This window comes from Cyprinodon variegatus, unplaced genomic scaffold (assembly GCF_000732505.1).
Source record: "Cyprinodon variegatus isolate N-32 unplaced genomic scaffold, C_variegatus-1.0 Scaffold399, whole genome shotgun sequence".
NCBI classification, from domain to species: domain Eukaryota; kingdom Metazoa; phylum Chordata; class Actinopteri; order Cyprinodontiformes; family Cyprinodontidae; genus Cyprinodon; species Cyprinodon variegatus.
In genome coordinates this window covers 262,505-280,989 of record NW_015150852.1, presented here as the reverse complement: position 1 = coordinate 280,989, position 18,485 = coordinate 262,505, and the positions used below count along the sequence as shown (strand labels likewise).

General features: G+C 37.4%; 1 protein-coding gene across 4 annotated transcripts in view; it reads left to right on the top strand.

The window, feature by feature from the left end:
• The first annotated feature begins 147 nt into the window (after nucleotides 1-147).
• Nucleotides 148-18,485, top strand: part of trim33 (tripartite motif containing 33) — a 38,556-nt gene continuing 20,218 nt past the window's right edge. For 3 of the 4 annotated variants that reach the window (XM_015387604.1, XM_015387603.1, XM_015387602.1), the window contains exons 1-8: nucleotides 148-810; nucleotides 4,787-4,905; nucleotides 5,261-5,414; nucleotides 9,526-9,658; nucleotides 11,395-11,511; nucleotides 11,603-11,717; nucleotides 17,697-17,843; nucleotides 18,223-18,340. In XM_015387604.1, coding sequence (XP_015243090.1) covers nucleotides 183-810; nucleotides 4,787-4,905; nucleotides 5,261-5,414; nucleotides 9,526-9,658; nucleotides 11,395-11,511; nucleotides 11,603-11,717; nucleotides 17,697-17,843; nucleotides 18,223-18,340 — 1,531 coding nt within the window. In that variant the 5' untranslated portion in view covers nucleotides 148-182. The remainder of the gene's footprint in view (nucleotides 811-4,786; nucleotides 4,906-5,260; nucleotides 5,415-9,525; nucleotides 9,659-11,394; nucleotides 11,512-11,602; nucleotides 11,718-17,696; nucleotides 17,844-18,222; nucleotides 18,341-18,485) is intronic. The other variant, XM_015387601.1, reaches the window with a different exon arrangement.

The following is an 18,485-nucleotide window of genomic DNA, read 5'->3' as shown; positions in this document are numbered from 1 at the left end:
ATAATTATATATAATTATAACTATAATTACATTTATTATGATCATTTATTTTTTGGTTTTCCCTCGAGTTTTCTCCAATTGTCCAGCTTTCCTTCTCATCCGACGTCACAACAAACGTAGCCATGCGTGCTCCTGGTTCGAGAATTTACGCAGGACGTGAATCGGTTGTAAGAGGAAGGAAGATGGCGGATAACAAAGGCGATGAGGATATGGAACCGCCAGCTAATCCGGATTCAGTACCTACTGCCATGGCCGAAGAGCAATTAAACAAAAATAGTGGCGATAAGGTAGTAATTATAGAAGCGGATTCGAAGCAAGATGGAGAAACCGAGTCCCAGAAAGACGCTAACGTGGAGCCTAGCGCCACCACTGAAGGAGAGCACGAGAGCAGTGGCGGGGCAACTGAGGCTACTGCCGCCGCTCCCGCTCCCGCTGCTGTTGTTGCGGCGAGCATCTTAACTGAAGCCGACGGTAGCGTTAGCAATGTTGCTAGCCCGGCTGAGACCATTAGCGCCAATCCAGAACCGTTAGCAACTGAAACAGCACCCGTTGCGGATCCTCCAGCTAGCGGAAACACGACGGAAACATCTCCGGCTTCAGCTGCCCCGGCGGCGGCGGCCACCCCGGTACCCACTCCCATTAGTTTACTGGATACGTGCGCTGTGTGTAAACAAAGTCTTCAGACTCGAGACTGTGAACCAAAACTTTTGCCCTGTCTGCACTCTTTCTGCCTAAAATGCATCCCGCAACCGGACAGACAGATAAGCGTTCAGGTGCCTGGGCCACACGGGCAAACGGATACGCATATAGGTGAGTGTTTCTGGTTCAGGGATCCAACTGTTAACCAGGCCCACTGTGAAGTATAACCAATGGAAGGACTCTGTAATGACATGTCAGTCAAAACAATCGGTTTCAGTGCTTTATGTTAGTAATTCAAGTTAACCACAGGTTTAGATTACTGTTTTTACGCTTTGATTGTATTAAAAAAGTGACCTTACTATGACCATTGGGTGTTTGTCAAAGACACCGAGGTGTTGTCATCATAATATCATAGATTCAATGTAAACTGATTGCACAAAAATTAACAATAACAAACGTCAGGGGTTTCTCCCTCCCTGCAGTGCTGCAGTGACTTGGGATCCATTAAGTAGTTGGTTAGACGATGGCATCACATGGCAAGATGTAGGTTCTGCAAAGCCATTAATGATAAAGCAGAAAATCAGAGTAATCCATTATATGGTTTATTGCTTCTCATTTTTTCAGTATGCATATCTTAAAAAAATTGCCTCCACTGCAGTACTTCATAGCCATTAAGCTATCATCACTCAGCTGATCACACTTGTTATTCAATCCCAATTAAGAAGGTTTAGAGGTGTTAATGTGGTCAAGTCATTGCAAGATAACAGCAAAGTTGTTTCTATGCCAGAATAACAGGTTTGAGACAGAAGCAGTTTCTCAAATGAAACCTTGGTGTGATTGAAATAGGATTTTCTTTTACCGCTTGCTAGATTTAATTTATTCTAGGGCTGCAATTTAAGATTATTTTGCTAATAGATCAATCTGTTGATTATTTTTTTCAATCAGTTGATTATCGGACCGCAAAAGGTTCCTTGGAAGAAGATTTTCTACATAATTAAACCTGGTGAAACAAAGCTTCTCAATTTGAGTTCCAATAAAGCAGTTTTTTTTTAATCTTACATGCAAAATGTTTATATTTTTTTTCAATTTTGGTATAATTACTGCTCTAAGTCAGTTGCTCTGTCAGCTAAAGGCATGTTTTAGTCTCTAAACCCCAGTGATCGATTACTAAAGTAATTGACGATCATTTTCATAATCGGTTAATTATGATCAGATGAATTGTTTCAGTTTTAATTTTTTTATTATTTTGAAATAGTAGCTGAAATATGCTAATGCTATTTATATTTTTATTTTTCACAGGTATATTGTTATCACATTTAGCAGTAATTTCATTATTTTTTTTCCCTTCTATCGTTTAGGTATAGTATTGATATAATTAACAAATAAGTGATCAGCTAATTTTTAGATGGAGTGGTTTAATGACATGCAAAGAAAATGCTAAAAAGAAAAAAAAACAATGCTGCAATTATTAAATTGATTAGACACTAAGCTCTTCTACAATTTCCTTGTAATTATAGACATAAGGAAAAGTTTAATATCATATGCTTTAATGTTGTTTGCACTGGTTTTCTCTCATATTTTGTTTTGCTTAACAGCTACCTCATCTGTCAAAAAACCTGCAACAGGTTTTCTGACCTCGATTTGTTAATTTCCTTAGAAATCAGACCTAAAAGAAAATCAGAAATGAATATCGGACAGGAAATTGCTGATTGGTGCATCTTACTTCATGTTGTGGGCTTTATACTGATTTGACTCGTTACTAACCTCTTTTAGAAATGTGCACGGATCAAATGTTCTGCTTTGCCTTTGAGACTGGTGCATTTTTGGAAAGCATGATTGTTAGTTGCTGGGCAGACATCCAACAAGTCTGTCAGCTGCAGTTCAGCTGAAGTCTTCAGGAGGTCAGCCATTCATTTTTGATATTTCAGCCAAAAGATGTTTTTTTCCAAAAAGAGTTGAAATAAATAGAATCAAAACACTAACATGAACCAATATCTTGTATATCAATTCAACAAATGTAAGTGCAACCTTAGAGGTGCGTTTCAGGGTTTCATTTTCTTTTGCAGCAAATTTAACAAAAAATATTCCTTATATCTTGATTTGATAAATACTTTTACCATTTTACATCTTTCAATGAGGAGTAAATAGTGTATGCAATAAAAAAATGAATAGGCTGTGTGGTTGTGTTTTACTGTGCTTATCTATTGCTTATTCTTCTAATAGAATATCTTTCCATCAGAAAGGTTATTTTTTTAAATCCCAATTTAGATTTTTGCAGAATTTATTTTGGATAGACAGTTGTGTTCTAGTCAAATCTAAAATAAGTTTTTAGATTTTCTTTCAGCCCTCAATCTTATTTAATAACAATGATGCAAAGTCTCTTAAAAGTAATATCCGAAAATGATTAGTTGAACATTTCACCATTGGATAGTTGAATTTGTGATGTGTATTTTCTGTAACCAGTTTAAAGCATTTATTAACAGGACTTGACATAATGGATTAGAGATTGTTGTATAATCTGCTGGTGCAGAACATTTAACTTCACTACTTATTGGTTACATTAGGCCATGTGCTTTACTAACTAAAACATCTGGTTAATAACACATGAACAGAATTAATGATTACTAAACACTTGGATGGGAGGTTGTGATTTCAGGTCATTAGCTTGATCTTAATATTCTCAAACACGATTATTTTCAAAGTATTCGGATGGTTATTTACTACATTATCTCATACCTTTTAGAGATGAAGAGATTGCTGCTGTTTGAGCTGGTACACTTTATGCTATCTTTTTTATTTTTACTGGCTATGGATATCTGTGAGGAGATTCCCATGAAAAATAATCTGACATAATATAAAACAAGTAATTCTCATTTATGTTCTCCTATTGAAATCCTGAGAGATGTGGAGTTAATAGGGAAACTAATCTTCTTTTATATATGCTTTCTGCTGAGAAAAAGCTTTTGTCAGCCTTAATAGGTTTTTATTTTATTTTTTTATTTAAGTTGTTTAAGGCTTTACTAAATATGGTTAAAAAGGAAAAGAAGTTGGTAAACTCTGTGGTTTTCATGTTGTAATTAACTGAAAGTAACCATGGATACTAAGCTTTGTCACTTTGGAAGATGAAAGGGATCTTATCTTGGCTTTTGAGTTTTCAGCCTTGATTTTATCTGCTAGCTGTAGCCTCTAGCACAATTATAAATGGGGACACAATTTGGCTAACCAGTTCCCTGATTTAATCTTAATAAATTATTTCTGGTATAAATGTACCATAGCTCAGAACCCCTGAGCTACTGTTTGAAAAAGGGTTTTAATTGTGCACGACTTAGGAATATGATGCAGAGGATGGAGAGCTTCATTTCAGAGCTACATATGGGCTGGCACATGTGCACCCTGGGGGGGTGGGTTGGGGGGGAACCTAAGCCTGAATCCAGTCCAGCTGCTTTCACTACTAACCACACATGGGGACCCATGCAGCTGGAGCTGACACAAACCGGCTGTGTGCTGTTCAAGTCAGTGTAAGCCAGTTCAAACCAGATAGAACCAGTTCCCACCACAGATGGCTGGCTTTTTTTAACGCTGGTGGGGGTTGGGATTTATTGGTTTATGAGGTATATAAGGGGTAAAATATTCCCTCAACTTAATTTAAAAAGCCTACAGTTTATCTTGTGACTTAATTGGAATTAAGAGACAAAGTTAAAACACTAAACGAATTATCTCTCGGCGCCAGTAATTGTGCCACTGATTCATGTAATTTCATTAAGGGGGTTGAATAAAGTGATTAAGTGCTGCAGCCATTGTTTTTTTTTTGTTGCATGATTTAATATTCCAATAAAAACGTCAAGGATGATGAGATTGGATTTTTCGGGAAATCGAACCTAAATCGATTAGCTCCCATGAATAGGCAGTCATTTCTCACTGCACTAGGAATTTTCATTAAAATCAGTTTAAGGAAAGGAAACTATGGAGATTTGGAAAAAAGGCTGGAGAGGTGATCTTCGTCTTTAAAGGAGCACTGATTTAATTAACTCAGGTATTAGTTTATATGGATTTCAGTCTGCTTCAAAAGAGTATTTATTTCATAAATCCTAATGGTTGAATCAGAGTATCAGATGCTTAACTTGAACCTTTTGTTTTCTCTCTACAGTAAATGTTATGAGATGTTCGGTTTGCCACCAGGACTACAAACAAAGCGACATTATTGACAACTACTTTGTCAAAGACACAACAGAAGCTACCAGCACATCTGATGAAAAAACTGCACAGGTGAGCCAAAAGCTGACTGCATGGCTGTCTGCGCATCTCTCTGTTTGCCAGCATTTACGTTAATTAGGAGGGATTCTCTGATAGTCTTACAAGATGAACTATCAATCCATTAATATTAAAAACAAATATTAGTATAATAATCAACCCATTGCTTCTTATTCTAGAGCATCTCTAAAATCAGTAGAAAAATACTTATTTATTACTCTGTTAAACATGATGCGTAATATTGCTGTCCTGCTGTCAACAGGGTTTTAGAGCAATGGCATGTAGTCTGCAGTATGTGTGGTAATGCTAGTTTCATTTTGATTTCTTAAAAACAAGCTAATTGTGTTGTCATTCCTTCGATCTTCCTAAGGTGTGCACAAGCTGTGAAGACAATGCTGGGACTGTCGGCTTTTGTGTGGAGTGTGGCGAATGGCTGTGTAAAACGTGTGTCGAGGCCCATCAGAGAGTGAAAATTACCAAGGACCACAAAATTCGTACAAAGGAAGATGCGGATGCTGCCGCTGGTAAGACAATATAATGACTCTTTAACAGCTTCCCACAGCCTGAGACAGAAAGTCTTTGTGTTGGTGTTTATTGGGCAGTACTCGTAGTGCTGATGCGGTTGTTGGAGAGGAGATTAGGCTGATAAAACGGCATTCATCATGAAATTATCAAGATTTGAACATTAATAGTTTTTTTTTTTCTGCTGGGTGGTCGTCTGACACCAATACAGAGCACACAAGTTTAACAAAAAAGATGGTCTTCTGTTGCTGTTTTAAAAAGATGTTTTTTTATGTTGGCTTAGAACAGGTGTTCCCAAATCAGGCTGCACACCTAGTTGGTGGTATATTTTTTTCAGGATAATTAAGGCATGGCTTCTAAGATGTATTGGGGGGACAGAATGAATAAATGTATCATGGCATGGAGAGTCAACGTTGTAATATTTTGACAGTAGATTATGAATATATTATTAATTAGACATGGAAGTTGTAATCAAGTAGTAGTTCTTTCAAAATCAAGGGCAAAATTAATTGTTATCAGTTGAATGATTATAACTGTAACACACTTACTGACCAGGGTTCTTGGTTTTTGGCACCCAAGGTTAGACTTCTAGAGCAGCTGTCTAAAATCCTGTTGTCTCCACCCATTTAGCAAATTAGGCTGTGGCTATCAGCAAGAAAACTGTCTCTGTTTATTCAAATTTTACCAAGAGGAGGATGAGTCTGACCTGAGTGATAAATCATTCGCTGCACAATAAAAGCAAACTACTACTGGTTAAAAATTTGATCATCCGGGATTATAGCAAATCTAACATCTATGCAAACACTATACAATACAGATTCCAGCTCCTAAAAACTTACAAGGTTAGACTTTTAGATCAGCTGCCTAAAATCCTGTTTTCTCCACCCATTTAGCAAATTAGACTGTGGCTATCAGCAAGAAAACTTACAATTCAGTTATAGAGATGATCCCTTCCAGATATCACTACACCCCCCACCCCATCACAGAGGAACAAAGTACCTCCTCTCTTCAGCCGGTGAACAACACCTCCTTAACGACCGACCCTTAACAATCATAGACAGGTTTCAGGAATTACAGGAGACGATCCCCCCCTTTAACGACAACCTCCCCCCCTTTAACGACCGACCTTCAGAATCATACAAAGGTTTCAGATATTACAGGCTAACAATGGAACCAAACGACCCGCTCATCGGTTTACATTTGCATGTTTCCAAGCAATAAAAGGCCTTTTCTCTATAAAAACTCAACTCAATGCGGATCCAGACATTTGAATTGAGAAAGCTTCCTGGAGGGGAAGCGAAACGTCTTCAAACCTTGGAAACCAAATCCAGTGGATTGTTTTTGTTGTTTTTTTTACTTTTACGGAACTACACAATACAGGAAAATAAACAAGAGGTAGATAAAATTTAAAATAATTTGGAAAAGGGGAAAAATAGATCTAAGAGTCAGTTCAAAGAATTTCTTAGAGAAAGTCCAAGTTAGATGTATGAGTGCATTCAGTAGTGTCCTTTCAAAACAGCAGCTGGTATATGTGAATAGCTATAAATGCAGTTAAACGGTGTTGTTTCATTCAGCTTGCCATTGGTAACGGTGATGGGTCACAAATGCATTAAACAATACAGATTTGCGGCAAGATGGTTAGTTTGGATAAAGTAGACCCAGCTGCCCCTACCATATGGTCAAAAGAGGTGGAGTTAACATTGCTAAGAGCACAAAAGGTTGTATGCTGGTCAAGATTCTCAGTCATCGAGTCATCATAGACATTGTTTTTTTTTATTTTTTACTTTTTTTGGAACGGGTTGTAAAATTCATAAAATGGCCGCCCCTAAACCACGTGGCGTCAAAGAGGTTCAGCTCCCTTCTAACACCTTAAAGGAATAGTACACCCAAAACATGATTAGCCTTCATTTTCTACTCACCCCCATGCTGAACAACACTCTGGAGTACTTTTTTGATATCTCAAATGCATCTGGAGATCTGGGAGGCTTCTTGCTGTCTGCTGACATTCAAATAATGGAGGTCTATGGTGCCAGAGGCAGAAAGGTCCATAAAAGTCCACAAAAACGTGTCAATATTCCTCCATACTGCTCGTCCAATGTATTCCAAGTGTCCTGAGTGGGTAGCATCCAGAATTTACTCGAAACGAAGTCATTTAGAATGTTTTTAGAGCATAAACAGTAGTGTATAGGATTTCCTGAAAGCGCGCGCCTGTGCGTTCATGACGCTACGGAAGCCGGCAGACCAAACCAGATGAAAGTGGGCATTCAGCGTCTGCTCTGCCAATAATGCAAGCGTAGAAGAAGAAATGTGCTGTTTACCTGTGCAAAGAAAGAAACAACGAAAGAAAAATGTCTGAGGACTTCAGTGTTGAGGAAGAGCATGAGTTCTTTGCCGAGCTGAATGCGCACTTTCATCTGGTATGGTCTGCCGCGGTTTCCGTAGCGTCATGAACTCGCAGGCGCGCGCTTTCAGGAAATCCTATACACTACTGTTTATGCTCTAAAAACATTCTAAATGACTTCGTTTCGAGTAAATTCTGGATGCTACCCACTCAGGACACTTGGAATACATTGGACGAGCAGTATGGAGGAATATTGACACGTTTTTTTGGGACTTTTATGGACCTTTCTGTCTCGGGCGCCATAGACCTCCATTATTTGAATGTCAGCAGACAGCAAGAAGCCTCCCAGATCTCCAGATGCATTTGAGATATCAAAAAAGTACTCCAGAGTGTTGTTCAGCATGGGGGTGAGTAGAAAATGAAGGCTAATCATGTTTTGGGTGTACTATTCCTTTAACTTTGGGACAAGAGAGAAAGGAAGGACAAACTGAAGAAAATAACCCAATTGCAGGTGGTCAGTCCTCCATTCACACGAACTCCTCATGAAACCGATGTTACGTTTAGAACTCTTTTTGGATGAACCATCGGCTTTAAAAATCAAGAGTTTCAATAAAAAGCATGGAAAACTTAACTAACTCCGTTTGCCCAAGCTAAGCACCTTAATTGAGCATCAAATCAGAATAAAAGAGGAAAAAAGTCGACTCTAGATGGGAGGAGGGGGGCAGCGGTTCCGATTCAGTCCACAACCAGTCCGTTTCCAAACCTGGGTCGGCTCGCTGGGAGATTTGAATCTGTCTGATGCAAACAACAAGGAAATTTGATGGGCTTTAATCCGTTTGATAACTCCACTGACTACAATCCATAGATGGTACACTGCAACGCTGGCTCCCCACTGCAGAGTTCATTCCAGTTCGTGGTTGTTGCAGAATAGTTTTGGTCAACCCAGACGAAAACTCTGTTTTCTCATCCGCTTCATCGCGATGATACACTACAATAAAAAGTTCTGAATGGCAGGAGAAGAGTGGCTGGGTTCGCCCGCGAACCGACTTCAAAGGAATTCAGTTGAAGGTAGTTCTCGCCTTTCAGGCTGGTAGCCCCGGGGAAAAGAGGGATGCTCAGGCATGCATCGATTTTAAAGCAGTATGACATTGGAAGGCTGTCCTTCCTGCCTCACAGTTCTCCTGTAGCTGATTCGTCTAACAGGCGTGACGTGTGGGGATTGGGTCTTCTCACATCATTGTCATTTAAGCCAGCTGGATCTTTCTGAAAGGGATGCGCCAAGCGTGGTCACAGGTCTGCTCTGAAAGGGGGCGTGATCAGGCTGTGATCATGTGTTCCAGCAGTGTTTATATCACAACAATGCAAAATTAAATAGCTATTAAGTAACTAAATGGTACTGTTTTTTTAATGCATTATTCGATAATTGAATACACCATTAAAATTTGAAATGACCCATTAAATCATTAACCGTTTTAAATGAAAATGCTAATTATTTTAATGGTAATTAATTCATTTAAAAATGTTTCCTTTTATTTCATCAGTAGAAATTATTATATAGAAAAATATAGAGGAAAATATTATTTTTTTTTAAATAAGTGTATTTAGAATTGTCCCTGGTCATTTCATTTGTGATCATAGGCTGAAACAAAATAACTAAAGAAGACAAACCCTTCTCAGTAATCACTGTCAGTATAGATTGTGTTTAATCAGGTTTTGTTGTCTTGTAAATATTTTAAAGTGTGTTTGATTTCTTTCCTCCTGTGTTTCCACAGAGTCGGGAAACACGGCAGGACAGAGGCTTGTTTTCTGTCCCATCCATAAACAAGAACCTCTGAAACTTTTCTGCGAAACATGTGACACGTTAACATGTCGGGACTGCCAGCTTCTGGAGCACAAGGAGCACAGGTAGATCCGATTTTGAGACTTTGCCATTTTCATCATTTTGGGAAATCTCATGCATTTGTCAGGACACTCAGACAAAAAAAAAAGTTACAAAAGGAATTTTGCAAATAATTTAACTTTAAGAGGTTCATTAATTGTTTGATTTTAAATATTGAAGTGAATGGCCTACAATTTATATTTCTTATACAAAACCTCATAATTTATGATGCTGCGAGTAATAGCTATAAGTTAGATATGTCTCTTACTAGTAAATATAGCTGCAAAACTGCATTACACTAACAGAGATTCAAAGATTTGGAGAAAGAAAAATACAGGCCGAGTCCACCTTTTTCATCCAGTCATAAAATTACATGAATACTCTTAAGCTTGGTTCCTTAATACATTTTAAAAATAGAACATCCACCACTCTAACACAATTTGGAGTTGCAAACCAAGCTTAAAAAAATATCTCTGCTGTCACACTGTTCCAAATTTTCACATGAAAATCACATGCGAGTTACATGTTTAGGTCTCATCTTAGGTCACGCCTTGAGCTCCACTTTGTTTCTAGCGGTGAGCATACTGAGGTGAGGGAAAAGCTGCTTAGGGTAGTGTAAGATTATGTAATGTTAGTGCTTTGTGGAGTCATTACTGAGATATTTAAGTCAGTTTCAGCGTTGTGTAAGGCAGTGATGCATCATGGCATAATATTTTGTCAAGTCAAAGAGAATGTATGGCAGCCTGACTTGTCTGGTCAATACATTTGTATTTGTTACAGCATCAAACGTCTAGAAACCGTTACCATAATTTCTTATGTCATGAAAATGGGGACATGCTAATTCACTAGCTGAGAGGAACGGGAAATAGGTTAGAATCTCAATGTTACCTTTTATTCTCCCAGTTGGATCAGTGCTAACAGACCTACAGAATTATTGTTCACCCATAAAAATTATGTTTGAATGTTTTTGTTTTTTTGGATTAAAGTTTTTTCCATGAGTTAATAAATAACATCCATATAAAATAAATTTACTTCAATTTACTGCTATTTAGAAGAGAATTAATGCTGGAGTGAAGGCACTAGAGGAGAAACATGCTCGATCGAGAGTCGGATCCAAAACAAAAAGTCTGATTATTATAGAAAGAATAACAGCGTGTCAGAGCGATTTACATATTCGTTTTTTTTTTTATTCAGTGACACAATGGTTCTGTTTTGTTAAATAATAAAAATGTTTTGTTAAACCTTATAGATAACCTTAATTATGTGTAAGATGATTTTTATTCAGTCAGTATTTAATATAGCTGACAGACTAAATAGTTCAAATAAATAAAACAATGAATAAATTAGGATGATGAATTATTTTTAATTCAAAATGTAATACAGAATGTTAAGAACCTAATGAAAAAGGCAGCTTATAAATTACTCTTTTGTTGATTAGTAAGATTAATCAACTTCAGATCAATTAAACGATAACTCGCGCCTGCACACCGTTAATTTATATTTAACTCTTTTGCAGCCATGAAACCTTTACAGCCTGTAAATATTAATGAGTACCAAGAAATGTATTACTTTAAGATTGAAAGAACAGAAAATTTGTTCTGATCAAGATATTTCCTGCTTCACAAAAAATCTGAGGTCAATACAATTTTCTGCTCTAAACCCTTAAAACCAGAAGAAGTTAAGTTGTTATCGAGTATGAACGGTAAAGTTCATTTAGTTCAGTAAATCTGACTGAGACCTTATCTTTTCCATTTTCCCCCAGGTACCAGTTTTTGGAGGAAGCTTTCCAGAACCATAAAGGAATCATCGAGGCCAACATGGCCAAACTACAGGATAAAAAGAACTATGTCCATTATTCTGTCTCTCAGTTGCAAAACAGGTGTGTTTGGGTTCCTCTTTTTTTTTGTTCATGTTGTATTTCTAGGAATCACTTCATTGTATGTTTGTTCTTTTTTCTTTCCCTAATCTAGGTTGAAAGAGCTGGGAGAGACTCATAGAAAAGTGGAACATGAGATCAAGATTGCTGTATTTACTCTCATAAATGAAATCAACAAAAAGGGCAAAGCGTTACTTCAGCAGCTGGAGGTAAGACTGTTAGAATTTATTGAAAAAGAAGAATCACTAGCTTTTAATACTAAAAGTTCAATGCATTACAACTACCCGGAAAGTATTATTGGGTGGCAAGTAGGGCTGAAATAATTAATCAGATTAATTGTGATTAATCGATTATTGAAATAATTGTAAACTAATTTAGAAATTGATTAATCGTTATCTGGAGTGTAGAGACTCTTAAACATGCCTTTAGCTAACAGAGCAACCCACTCAGAGCAATAATTATACTAAAATTGTGAAACAAATATGTAAACATTGTGCGATTAAAATGAAAAACTATCCAAAACTCTTCAGGTGGAAAAGTTTGTCTAATTTCATAAAAATTCTTCTTTAAGGAACCTTTGGCTTTCTGATTATTATTCAATAAATCGAAATGGTCTTTAGTGGTAAGAGATTCTTATGAAATGTTTGAGTGGAAATATGAAGATTTCAAACTGCTGCGGTTGAAACATTCTTCAAAGACGATTGACTGAGGCTATGCGTGCCAAAGGATGCTGCCGTTAGGCGCAGTCTTTCGGTTGCCAATGGCGCCACTGTGAGGCGGTTTCCTTAGGGCACTGCCTTTCATCTCTGTGGAAATATAGGAGTGGAGAGTAGAACGGAAAATCTTCAGAACAGCTCCAAATTACACAAAATTAATATAGGTTAGTAGAATATGATGTAATTACATAAAATCAAAAAAACCCGGCAATTCCCTTTAAAAACACACTTCAGAGGTCCAAGGATTCATGATTGACCAGAAGGCCAGGCTCTCAGTCACTGCTCTAAGTCACTGTTTCCCAAGCGTAGACCTCAGGGCAGGCTGTCCTGTGTGGTTTGGGTGTTTCCCTGCTGCCACACACCTTACTTGAATCAATATCTGATTGACAGGCTTCTGCAACACCGGTGATTTCTGAGGAAGCAATGCAGTAATTCCAGTTAGGTGTGCTGGAGCAAAGACACTTGCTGAATATGCAGCACAGTGCGGTCTTAGGACCAGGGCTGGGAAACACTTCTCTTATTCATCCCAAACAGGGAAGGGTAGAAGCCGTCTCCACCAAGATTGGAGCGTGGAATTGCCCTCAATCTGTTGGTATGCTGAAGCATTCAGATATCCTTTTTTTGACAGAACCTGAAGCTTTGTTTATGTTTGATGCGCATATGTTCAGCATGGAGATAAAGATCTGTGGTCTAGGGTCGAAACAATTTTACCAAAAAAATAAAAAATGTGATTATTTTGAACTAATATTAAGATGGAGGTTTTATTTCGATTTTCAGCTACAGCTTCATACTCAAACGGTCCATATTCTTTAACCTGTTTCTATAGAAACTCCACGTTCCTGTTTATACAACTAAAGGGCAGATTATACTTCACAGAGACTCAGAGACAGATTTGACGGTTGCAGAGGCTATGCATCAGAAGCACAAATTGGCCTTCAGTAATTTTGTGTGTCAGAGATGGAAACAAATATTTGGTTCTGTCGTGGATATCCTCCCAACGACGTAAACATTTATGTTAAAGGAAAATTCCGGTTTTTAACACTTTTAGCCCATTTTCTGTAGTGTCCAGGATGAAAACGAATGATCGACACCAACATTTTGACGATTGGTCCTGTCTCTGCTATTTGGCTCATGCAGAATCCCCCCCTGGCTGCTTCAGAATGGCTTCCATAGTGCATGTCCGATAATGTCCTTAAAACAACCTTAAACGTTCTTTTTTTAAAATATGCTACTCACCGGGTCGTCAGCGCTGTTCAATGACGTTCCAAAAAAAGTTTCGTGAAGAAAAACCGTTCCTGTAGTGTTTTATTTAGCATTTTGTAAATCCCAGAACTATTTTTTCCCGATACATCACAACCGCTTATAAACTTCCGCTTCCCGTTCGAATCTGAAGCGTTGCACACTCCAGACCACTAGTTGGCGACGGTATCCTCTACCGTCAAACTCAAAGTCCAATATGTCCTCCTCAAGAATCCACCTTTCGTATTCCATTTTCAGAGTTTTTTAAAGTGTTTAACAGAGACGTTAGCACCTCGACGTCTGAGTGCACAGAGTGAAGCACAAACACTTGGGCCTTGCGAAAAGACTACAACTGTGTAAACAGGCCCCATTTCCGTTTCCGGTGGCGGAGGGATATTGACTATTCCAACAGAACTCAATGGGATTTACAAAATGCTAAATAAAACACTACAGGAACGGTTTTTCTTCACGAAACTTTTTTTGGAACGTCATTGAACAGCGCTGACGACCCGGTGAGTAGCATATTTTAAAAAAAGAACGTTTAAGGTTGTTTTAAGGACATTATCGGACATGCACTATGGAAGCCATTCTGAAGCAGCCAGGGGGGGATTCTGCATGAGCCAAATAGCAGAGACAGGACCAATCGTCAAAATTTTGGTGTCGATCATTCGATTTCATACTGGACACTACAGAAAATGGGCTAAAAGTGTTAAAAACCGGAATTTTCCTTTAAGTCTTATAAAAATTCAAAGTTCTTAAAAAGCAGTTGAAAAGTGGTCAAGAAACAGGCAGAGGCAGCTGCGTCATGGTCCAGTGTGGCTCCTCCCCGAGCCCCCCCCTATTTTTACGTAATTTTAGGCACTTTTCCACGGGTATCTTTAATATCTTTTTATCTACCGGTGTAAACCCCCCAAAGTACAATTTTTATATATTTTAATCAAAGCCTTGCCCCTTTGAAGGCCATGGTGATACACATTGTAGTTTCATTAAAAACTTCACATATCAACATAACTTTGATGTTTATCATTGATATGTCAAAACAACGTTTCATTAAAACATCAAGCATAACTTTGATGTTTGACCATTAAAACATCACACAGCGGCATAATGTTTAACCTTGACATGTCAAAATAACTCATCCTTTGGTTTTCCCAATGCATACATCAAAGCCTTGGGTTTTTTCTAGTGCCATATTTCGTCCCTCCTAATCTTATCTTAACCTTCAAACAGCCATGCACATATTACTTTTCTTCGATACATAATGAAGCACACCATTTGACCATTATAACACGAATATATTTATTGTGAGACCTTTATCCACTATTCTATTCATGGTGCAGTATTAATTCACTACAGTTCTTGAACAAACAGTTTTTCTAATTAGTTTATCTGTTGACTATTTTTTCCCAGTTAGTGGTCGAATGACAAAAGGTAGTAATTTTTTTCTTTTCTTTCTTGTACATATTTCAGATTAGATGTATCTAAACTTTCACGTTTCACGAGTCCTGGATAGAGCAGGTATAAAGATAGAGACTTTTTTGACACAGTGTTTGTTAGGTGTGGGAAGTGATGTGGAGTCCTTTGGCTGTGCTTCATAGCACCTTATCTGTAGCTGAGGCAGTCATAGTGGAAGAAGTGGACCGACTCAAACCACAATCAACATGGATTCAAAAATAACTAAATGATCAATATCTTCTGAGTAACTTATACAGCACTTGCTTGTTTATCTATACCTAAAATTTTGCTGGGGGAAATATCACAATATATAGTAATATTGTGATATCATATTGTAAAATTCAGCTTGATTAAAAGCAGAACTCACAAATACTCAAGGGTTTTTTTTTTCACAGGAAAACAGGAAATAAGTGTTACATTATAAATCTGAGATGAAAGAAAAGAAAAATCCAACCACTTAGAGAGAAAGATTTATTAAAGAAATAATAATAAAATAAAAATCGCACTACTACCAAGAATCCAAAGTTTCATTCAATAATATTTCACTATAAATAGATCAATAACCCAAAAACCTTCACAACCAATTTATAAGTAAACTCAAAGTCTCAATTTATATCCACAAAAAACAAACAAAAACATCCCTAATAACTGAAAGTCCAAAACTGTCTGTTCTTTTTATTTTTAATAATAATGTCCAAACAGGAGTTCCATATGCTCCGACCCAAAGTAAAATCCTGGAAGCGTTTAAGTCCAAAGTCCTTTCCAAAACGAAAAATCCAAACGACAACCCCCCCCCCAAAAAAGATTAAAAAAAAGGTGGTACCACCAAAAATCCCAAAAAAGAAAGAAAAATAAGGTTCAGATCTCAACGGAGCGTCTTTCATTTCCCTGGGCGGCGTCTCCTTGCACCGTGCGGCGTCCTCTGGGTGCAAACTCCGATCAGTTTTCTATATGATCTGCGGTGATGGGACAAACTCTGACTGGGTTTTATCTTTCTTCTTTATTTTTTGACTTGTTTTTAACATACCAGACAAAAACTCCCACTGCACAGACCTGTCAGTGCGCGTCTTCCTCACTTGTCGAGCCGCGCGCGCCGACGCACACGCCCCTTTTTATTAAGAAATTTCTCAACACCAAAACAACCCAGCATATTAATTCCCATCATCGTTTTTTAACCAGTGGAGATTTGAAATAATATTACCAATGACATAACTGTTCTACAAGACAGTTTGTTATTGGTACTCTTTAATGTACTTTATACAAAAAGAGAAAAATAACATAGTGGTTATGTTGCAGTGTAATGATCAGGCTTTTATCTTGCAATGCATATGGTCGTGAATTAGACGCCCTGTTTTTGTGTTGTACGCCTTAATTTCCCCCCAAAATATGGTGGAATATCTTATGTCCCTACGGACAACTTAATTGGCATGGACAAGCACGCTGTGCTGTTTGAAAGCAGGTTTATAGAAAATGGACAAAATACAACATTAAACAATAATTCCAATAAAGCCATTAACACAACATACTAGTTAATTGGAACATATGGGAAGCTTGTGGGCCACTTTTCCCATAGCTGAAAGAAAAAAGAAACTTGTAATTCTCTATTTTGTCCTTGATATTCTAGCACAAAGAATCATGACACCATTCATGTATAATATCCCAAATTGCAATATAGTCCACAATAATCGCACATTTTCATCAAATCGTGCATTATTAAACCACATGTCAGCGTCTCTCCGCACACCAGTTAAAACTTTAAATATATCAGCAGGTGACGTTGGCCTTGTCGTTTGAAAAATGATCCCATATGAGAGCAAAAGGAAGAGATGGAGGGAAATCCCAGACGCCATTTATTACGTTATTTAAATGTATTTTAGAAGCTGTAATGCCTGTGATGTGATCTTATTCAGTGTTTTGTAGTGTAATCAATGTACTCAATGTTAAAACTTTTTTGTGCTTTGTTAAAATTCCCAGCATGTAAATATCGATGCAATTAGTTTAGAGATGCTCTTATAACGCTCTAATTTTGGGACACTGTTTTTTTTTAACTTTTGTTTTTTTTTTTTTTTCATGTGAGGTCAGGTTCTTTTTAGTCTTTTATGCACAAAAGAGGCCTTTTTTATTGAGTGTTGTATTTTTGCTTAGTTTCCTGTTTGGTTTCTAGGATCTCGTTAAAGGTCTAATACTGACACCAAAAGACATAATGTAGCAGGAATATTTGTGAAGAACTTTGAGGCGGTTAAAATAAAATGTTTTAAATTTGAAACCAACATTTTTGCATGTTAGTTTGAATCAGTATATCGGTGCAATTTTATATACTCTGTTGTTTTTAAAAGTAATTTCAATTGATTTTGATTTATATATCATGTATCGTGATATAGCCCAAATATATCGCGATATTAGATTTTCTTCGTATCGTCCAGCCATGTCACTAACATTATACAACACAAACTATTATTGCAGGAAGAGATTGTTTAATGGAGTAATGGAACTCCTTCTTATACACAACAGTCTTTGTTTATTAGGTAATCTGGTGATTTTTATTTTTATTTTATTTATTCAGATCTTTAGCCCAAGCAACTACAAATGTTTTTTCTTTTTTTCCCTAATTTTCCTTCTTTATTCCCTGATTGCAATTAAAAAAACAACCAAAGGCCTCCTGAAGTAGTAAGGTATAATGTTGTAAATGTTAAACCAGGCATTTTGTTTAGACAGGAATAATTTAACAGGAAAATTTTGCATTTCGATTCTCTTATTTTTACCTCCCTTTTTATTCAGAGCGTGAACAAAGAGAGGAGCATGAGGCTTATGGCTCAGCATAAGGACACCACCCAGCTGGCTCAACAGATCCACCATGTGCTCAACTTTTGCAACTGGGCCATCACTTCTGGCAGCAGCACAGCGTTACTCTACAGCAAGAGGCCGGTACGTTTGTTACGAGCTTCTTCGACCAAATAGGCTTTGCAAAACTCTTCAGGCAGATTATAAACGCACAAAAAGAGGTTTGGCTTGACGAAAATTCAAGATTGAGTTTTAACATAGCATTAGGTTTGTCACAGGGCTGCAGTTGGTTGATGGAAACGGCTTGCATACATAAACATACTTGAATCACTTTTGTTTTTTTGTTTTTTTTCTTTTTGGATTTAGTGATTTAAGAGAGACTAATCAAATGAGCTTATTTTCATCCTCTATTATGTTTTGTATTCTGTCCCCCAAAAACATGACAGATGATCATTTCAGTCGGCCTCATATGGCCGTGCTTAATAATTTAATAACCTTATTCTGTGTGTACAAATGGATGCAGATCATGTACCAACTTCGCCAGCTCTTCAAGGCAAGACTGGAGCCAGCCCCACAGTCCAATGGAGCCGTCCGGTTCTTCTGTGATCCAACCTTCTGGGCCAAAAATGTTGTGAATTTAGGTACGTATTTTTGCTCATGTTCATTCTATGTGCATTTTCTTAATTCTTTTCAAAAATCTATTTTAATTGGTTTTGTTTTAGCCTATTTCCTTTTAGCTGAGGTGTGTAGAAAGGATAAAATATCTACGGTCGTAACTTCTAGATG